The sequence below is a fragment of the Elephantulus edwardii genome, unplaced genomic scaffold, assembly GCF_000299155.1.
Source record: "Elephantulus edwardii isolate Elephantulus edwardi_28Jun2011 unplaced genomic scaffold, EleEdw1.0 scaffold00343, whole genome shotgun sequence".
NCBI classification, from domain to species: domain Eukaryota; kingdom Metazoa; phylum Chordata; class Mammalia; order Macroscelidea; family Macroscelididae; genus Elephantulus; species Elephantulus edwardii.
In genome coordinates, this window is record NW_006400093.1 from 1,400,483 (window position 1) to 1,408,429 (window position 7,947).

At 37.7% G+C, this 7,947-nt stretch overlaps 1 protein-coding gene across 1 annotated transcript; it reads left to right on the forward strand.

Moving 5' to 3' along the window:
• The first annotated feature begins 1,080 nt into the window (after positions 1–1,080).
• KIAA2022 (KIAA2022 ortholog) lies at positions 1,081–6,932 on the forward strand. Its single transcript, XM_006901771.1, has 3 exons — positions 1,081–1,159; positions 2,041–6,373; positions 6,839–6,932. Exons 1-3 carry the CDS (start codon positions 1,081–1,083, stop codon positions 6,930–6,932), a joined length of 4,506 nt encoding a protein of 1,501 aa, XP_006901833.1.
• Positions 6,933–7,947: the final 1,015 nt, after the last annotated feature.

Below are 7,947 nucleotides of genomic sequence, written 5' to 3' on the forward strand. Positions count from 1 at the left end.
TAATTTTAAATAGAAATTAAAGAAATCAGAGAAACAGAAATAAAACTAATCTACACACACCCACCTCTACCTTACCTCAGGATAATAGGGACTATGCTTTATTTCTTTTCTAATTGGTCAGACATAATTAGTTTATTGAAAAGCAATGATGTTGATCTAGAGACTAAGGTGTACCTAGTCCAGGCCATGGTCTTCGCAATTATTTGCTGTGCATCAGAGAGCTGGACCATGACTAAGGATGACAGAAGAATATGTCTTCAAGTTGTGATGCTGGAGAAGAATCTTGAACATACCATGGAACACCAAGAAAGTAAATAGCTCTGTCTTGAAGAGAGTGAAACCAAGTTTCTCTTGGAGGCTAGGATTTTGAAGTTCCATCTCACAAACTTTGGGCATGTGACCAGGAGGGAATGGTCCTTGAAGAAGGACATCATGCTTGGAAGGGTGAAGGGACAGCACAGGAGAGGAAGAACCTGTGTGAGAGGGATTGACATGGTAACTGGGCCAATGGGGTAGGTGTGTTGAAATCAGTGAGACTGGCTCAGGACAGGGCAGCTATTATGAGTTGCAGGTGACTCAATGGCACTTAACAACAACAATTAGGTTATCTATGCTAGTTTCTAGTGTGTGGGGATAGTTTGCTTGTTTCCTCCGATTTCAGTTTTAAATAGTACAGTGAACTTGAAGGAATAATTGGATCTATGAATGAAGTGTAAGTTTCCAAATTGACTTACATACTAGACATAAACTATGAAACAAAACCTAATGAAGCCAGTCTGGAAACATAAATTTCAATAAGCCTTTTAAAACCCAAAATCTATTGGACTACAGCACAATAAAATTCATCAGCTCAGGTGTACTTGCTGCTCCACAGGAGCCTCCTTTCATAAAGATTTACAGCCTCAGAAACCTGACGGGAAGTCTCCATGAGTCAGAAGTAATTCAATGGCAGTGAATTCTAGCTGAAATAGGACTAAAACACAGAATAAAACAAATTTAATGACCAATATTATATATTTGAAATGTGCAGGTTGGACAGCATTTGGACTTGGAATGAAACAATAAGAGGTTACTACATTCATGGATAACCAACAAGATAAGTCTGTTGTTGCCTCAGCCAGTGGAGAAAACACTCTGATAAATGAGGTAGAAGAAAATGGTAAGGGGATTTAATGATAAGTAGTCCTTTGTTATTGCTGTATATTTCAAGATAAAAAAAAATTGAGTCAGATTGACTCTATTGCTGTCTCTGTGATTTATGTTAATCCTAAACTTTATTTGACCAAATCTGTAATTGGGCTGAAAGGGTCTTTAAAAGTTTAACTAGTGAAATCTGATAACCAAATCCTTAAACAGTTGCACTGATAACCCAAAGTCCCCACCTCTCTGGTGGTTCAAAGCCACCAGAGAAATATGGGGAATCTCTTTCTGCGAGATTTACAGCCTCAGAAACTCAATAGAGGGTCAGCTAGGAGCTGGTTCTGACTCCACGACAATGGAAAAACAAAAAAGAAGTTAACTAATCTGACTTCTTCACCCTCTCAAATTGTCTCTGTCACATGAATACCTAAGTTCTTTTAAAATTCCAATGAATTAGAACTATGCTTTGATGTGAAACTTTAGATTTAATGGAGAGATTAATGAGGGTTTCTACAACATGAATTAGAAGAATGAAACTGAATCTCATTCTCAGACCTGAGTTCTGAGGCTCAAAACTAGAAAAGTTCCATTTTCTCACCATGAAAACCTTCATGATCCAATTAATCAAACAGTCCAATATTCTCCTAATTTCTGATAAAGACTCTACATTTCTATGAGGAAGAAGTAAAACCTAAATAATTGTTTGTCATTCACATGAATGTTCAATAGAAAAATCTGAATTGTTCTTTTACTTTGTAGTTTCTATGTATAATGTGAGAGACGCTGAAGCTTAGCTTATATAATAAATTCAAGAGCTAGAAACTAATTAAGGCAACAAGAGCTTTGAGTCTAGTTTAAGACCCTTAACTTCATTTGTGTCTTTATTTTTCTTTTCTTTAGATCCAGACGATCAGGATGTGGCAATGAAGTCATTTGCAGCTCTAGAAGCTGCTGAATCAATCCAGCCTTTACCAGTGGTACAAAAAGAGATTCTGATGTATCCCAGGAGTCTCTTGTCCCTGCCTTCTAAGAAACCCTGTATACAGAATCCTTCTCCTTTGGACTTTATTGAATCACCTGACTATACTGCTGATAGTGCTTCTGTTAATGCCATCTCCCTCACATCTGGCATCACAAAGGGTCTGAACACATGGTCACTTCCCAGTGAATGTGAGAAAGCACCATTTGTCATAACAGAGCCTGCAAGCATGTCATCTCTGAATGGGGATTGCCTCATGCAGCCAAGCCGGACTTGCTTGGACTGCTTCATGGAATCCAAGGAGTCAGTAGATCCTGAACCAGGAAAAGTTGATGACCTAAGTAAGGATTATGAAACTTGTGAAGTCTCTGGTATAGGAATTCAGTGTATTAATGCAGAAGAAGATACAAAATATGGAGATCAATTGCTCTCAGACCAGCTTCTAGGCTTCCCCCTACAAAAATCAAAGGCAGGAGATAAACAAGAAGCGGAAAAAACTGACATCAACATGGAGGATCCATCTCAGAAAAATTATTTTGAGGCATTACTTTTGGATAAGTGCAATACAGAAGAGGCTTTGCTTGCAAATTCCAGTCAAGATTGGGGTTACTTTGAAACTTTCATTAGTGAGAGTAAAATTGAACTGCTTGACCTCTGTTCCAAGAATGAACTATCTGTCAACCTATTCTCTGAAGAAGATGTGGATAACTACATGTTTGATGATGACGAGTCCACGCTGGATAGTGATGTGTGCTCTCTTAAAATTCGATATGAGTCTTTCCAGGACAATGTTCGAGATAAGACTACCCTTCTTATGCAAGAAGATGCCCAATTCAACTTTTTCCCCAATGTGTTTACTACTTGTCCCAAACGAGAGTCTAAGAGTGGAATTCTGAAGCAGAACAGTGAATTTTCCCAATTCAAGGTTCCTGACATCATTTGGGGGGAAGAAGAAAAAAGCTTGGAAAAGAAGAAAGGAAAGGAAGGGCAGGAAGACAAAGACATAAGGAAAAAAGATAGAAAGGAGAATGAAGAAAACTCTGCCTTGAATAAACCATGCAATGAGGCTGAGGTAGAGTGGAAAAGTTCAAAGCAAGGTCACCTTGTGAATTCTTTGGCGGACTCAGTGAATTTCAGTGATGAGAGCTCTTTCATTGAAGTCTCATATAATGCTATGGGGGAAATCAAAGAATACAGTCACTATATGGCACGGGAAACTATTTCCAGTAGCTCCTCCTCCCAACAGAACTATGGGCTGAGAGCCAAGAGAAAAGTCAGATATAGTGAAGATTATTTATATGATGTTGACTCACTTGAGAGTGAAAAAATAAATGAGAGAAAAGAATGGTTTCCAGGTGGTTCCAAAGAGGAAGATGATGATGAATGGTGTCCCAAAAAGAGAAGAAAAGTAACTCGCAAGGAGCCCCCTGTTATTATAAAATATATCATCATCAATCGTTTTAAAGGTGAGAAGAACATGCTGGTGAAGTTAAGTAAGGTGGATGCCAGTGAAACAACAGTAAACTTGAGTGAGAATCAACTCAACAAATATGCCAGACTGGCCCCCTTGAAAGGCTTCTGGCAAAAGAAGAAGCAGAGAAATAGCAATACAGACTCCATCAAGATATCTTTATGCCAAAAGCAAACCTTTGAACCAGGGAGCTTTGAGTTGTCATTCTTATCACCTATTCGCAAACGAAAATCTAAACATGGCAACAGACATAGGATTCAAAGAATTTCATCCATGGAAGCTTCAGCAAGTAGTAAGCAGATTTTATTTTGCAGTGATCAGAAGAAAGGTAATCATAGAGAAGATGGATGCCTGAAAATTTCATTGAAGCCTGTATCTCTGACTACCCCAAGATGCACAAATAAAATTACAAATCTTGACACAGAAAAAGTCAAATCTCAAGACACAAAGTTTAAGGGACTAGAGAGGAAAGTTCTCAACAAAATAAAATTTAAAAGTGAAGCTAGGTTAAAATCCAAGAAAAACAATGGTGAGCAAGAAAGCAAGCCAATTGCTGAAATTAGCCCTGTCTTTGAAGAACAATCCTCCAAGACCAAAGTAAAGAAAGAAGCTGTTCCTGGGAACACAGACAGTACCCATCTATCTGAATTTATATCTGAGGTAAATGTGAAGAATTCTACATTCTTAGCAACGACATGCTCTTCTGAAATGCCTCTATCATCTGCTAATGTTTCTACCAAAATACCTGTTATCCCTGGAGGATATCTGCAAACATTGTTAGATGCTTCTGACTTGTCAAGTAATACCAGTATTTCATACTTTACTCACCATTCTGCAGAGCAAAATGAAGCTAGCTTTACTCAAACAGAAAAATCATTTGTACCTCTTCAGCCTACCCAGCACTGTGTACCCTCCACATCTTCTAAGACTGAGCTGCAGCAGTCACCCCATAAATTCAAAATGGAACCAAGCAACCATGAGGATGTGTGGCCTGACAAGGCTACTTCTAGCCCCCAAGAATTAATGACTGAAGTCTCAAGGGAGATAGCTTCAACCCAATCCAGTGAATTTGGAGTCTCTCAAGTAGTCCCAACAGAAAATAGCCTAACAGCTACAACATATAATGCAATCTGCCTCAATAGTGGTGGCAATAGTTGCAATAAGGTCCTATATACCTCCATGCAAGACACTCAGCTCCAGTCTGATGGCTCTTATCAACTATATCACCTTAATAATGGAGAGATCTGCTTTCCTTTCCAGCAGGGTACAGTAAATATGGATGACAGTCTTCTCTTCAGCTTTGATTCAATGGCCTCACTCACTATAAACACAAGTAATTATTCCTCTTTAAGCTTGGCTTCCTGTGAAAAGGATGCTGATGCTGATATTAACGATGACTTCCTGGTTCATTGCAGCCCCAAGCTGGTGACCCAGCAAAGCACTGATGAAATAGCACCATTAAAGGAGTCTACTGATCTCTTGGATATCTCCAACTTCACTCCTGACAAATTTCGCCACTCTTCCCTCTCAGAAATATCACCACCTGATACCCCTAGACTTTCCCCTCAAATAACCAGATGTGAAAGTATCAAAACACTAGAAACACTGAAGGAGTTCCAAGAGAGCGTCCCAAGACCATTAGGTAAAATGGAAAGAATCAAGTGGGACTGCAGTACACTTTCACAGCACGTCCAAGTGGATGAGGAATTTACCTTAAGTAACCATCAGTTCCAGTTCCATATGTTCAATGATGAGGATTCCATCAGCTTGCTCCAAAAAAGGCCTCGCCTGTCAACATTTAATGAGCCACCTGGTCAAATTAATTCCAATAACAAGGTGTCAAAATCAAGAAAAAAGAGTTCACCCAATAAGAGTGGGTCTGTGAATCAAAACTCTTCTCAGAAAAACACCAGGAAAAAGTCTCCAAAAAGCAACAACAAAGGAACTGAAAAACCACCTGGCAAAACCTCCCATCAGGTCTCTAAGTCAACAAAAAAGGGAAAATACATAACTGCAATCAATAGAGAGAAATTGCAAATTGGCACTGGCCATGGAGGAGCCCAAGTCAACAACATAGCCTCCACTGGAAAGATACTGGCTGAATGTGCCCAACATGGTGGTCCTATGGCCTCTATGAAGATGTCAAGTCAGAAAGGACTTTCTGGAGATTGGCCTTTGCGAAAAGAAAATAACTTGGGTTGGAATGACATGAGCATGGGCACCAATATCAACAACAGCCTCATTGATGATGACCAACGGGAATTTCAGGAGCCTTCCTATATTTTGTCAAACATTGCCTCTGGTATGGCAGATGTACAGAGATTCATGATGGCCTCGATAGAACCCATTTGGGAGCCCATGGAAAAACATGGGGACACCAACATGTTCTACTCCCCGGAGTCCAATATGCTAAAATTAAAAACCCTCAAAATATTGGCTGGGACATCACAGGAATCCAAGAAAAAGGTCAGCAGTGGGTCCCCAGGAACCACTAAGAATAACAGGTCAATTAAAAGTATGAGCAAAAGCAATGGGAAACCATTGTTACATGATCCTGGCTGTGCAAACATACTTAGTTATAATGAGGATTCTCGATCTGCCTTCTTTGATAAGAAGTATAATAACCTGAGCACGTTAGGCAATAATGGACCAACACACAAAAAATTATACCGTCATAAATCCAGCTCAAAGGTCCTGAGAGATGAAAAGTGTAAAGGAAAACACGTGGAGCGAGAACAGATCCACAAGGATGAGTCTGGGACAACTTCTTTTGAAAAACTGAGGTAATGCAGTACCAAAATAGCTCAAATGATATACCTTAGCTTTCTTACTACATGGTAGGCCAGCAGTGCCTCATTTTTGTCTCTAGAAAGCTAATGACTAGGTAATTTTATTTGGGCTTGGCTATTCAACATAAGTTTTTGCTTATTAAGAAATAGTAGTAAAATATATTCTTGAATGAATTTGGAAAGTGCTTTGCATTAAGACAGATTTTGAGTAACAGAATTTAAAAAGTCATGTAGACAAAAAGTTAAGATCACTGAAACAAAAAGAGCGTAGTTTGAAAATAAGATCTCATTGCATGGCAATTTAGAGTGTTTTCTAATAGTCTTTCCAATCTGTATTTTTTCCCCATTATATAGCTTCTAATATTATATTAATAAATTTAGATTGTATGATCCCTTTGTGAGACATATGAAAAAGCTAACTAAAATTACATAAATTGTTTGGTTTTTTTTTTCCTGCAGGGATTCCAACTACAATCTTCTAAAAGCAGAAACAGCATTTTGGGTTTTACCTGTATTTGAAGAAGACACTCAACTTTTCCAGAAAGACATTTGATGTTTGTTTTGTATTTCTTTCAAAATATGCCTTGTGGTATGTATGTTGACATGTAAGTGCTTCAAAAAAATTTTAAGTTGTGAAGATAAGTCTTTGGAAGCAAAATTTAATCTGATATGCTGTGTAAAAGACTTAACACGTCATAGAGTTGCACAAGTAGTTTAAGCACTAATTATTCACAAAGAAGAAATAGAAAGCATTGTGCCAAACTACAAATGAGTGACTGTACTGTATATATTTTTACTTCTATATCAGCCTTTGGTTGTATGTAGGGAACTTGTCCCTGTTGATTTACTAGAAATATTCCCGTGATTCTTGCTACTAACAACTCCCACTTATGTGGATAGCACCAGTAGATCACAGTGGGAAATTACATTGTGTTACACAATTTCTTGAAACCTAAAGAATACTGTTTGAAATGTGCCAAATTTTCCTACTTGATCTCGTAGAGTCATTCCACAATTTAAAGGTAATTAATTATTCTTAAAAATATGAATATGCATACATGTATTATTTTAAAGCATAAACTCAACTATCCTGTCTGGAAGCATGAAGGTAAACAAGGCACAATGAAGATTTGTTTGTTGAATTATTTGAGGATTAAAATGTTGGAAAAATGTTTGAAATTCACAGATAAGTCCATCAGGGATGCAAGTATATGCATTTACAGAACCTTTAACAAAGGGGAAAAAATCTGCTTTGAAAGTTTTCTAAAAGCAAAATCTGTAGCTGAAAGTTAAAGTACAAAATTACACTACTGATAATTCATGTCTCAGTTTTATATATTTTATAATAGTCTGGGATAAATGATAAAAGTGAACAGTGATAAATGAAATACATAGATTGCTTTATTGCTTTTATTGTAACCAAAAGTGCACTCATGTTATGGCTTCAGTGTTCTTTATATATTTAATCTTGAAATGCCAATGTCATTTAAGGAATCTCAATTCAATCAAATGTTTCCTCCTAGAAGAGTGTGTTTGTGTTTGTGTGTGTGTAAATATAATTTTCCCTA

What these genes read in the sequence shown, in the direction of transcription:
- KIAA2022 (XM_006901771.1), top strand. Translation starts at nt 1,081, where the DNA reads ATGGATAACCAACAAGATAAGTCTGTTGTTGCCTCAGCCAGTGGAGAA. An exon ending in AAATGAGGTAGAAGAAAATG is followed by an intron (nt 1,160 to 2,040) that starts GTAAGGGGATTT and finishes TCTTTTCTTTAG; the next exon opens with ATCCAGACGATCAGGATGTG. An exon ending in ACTTCTTTTGAAAAACTGAG is followed by an intron (nt 6,374 to 6,838) that starts GTAATGCAGTAC and finishes TTTTTCCTGCAG; the next exon opens with GGATTCCAACTACAATCTTC.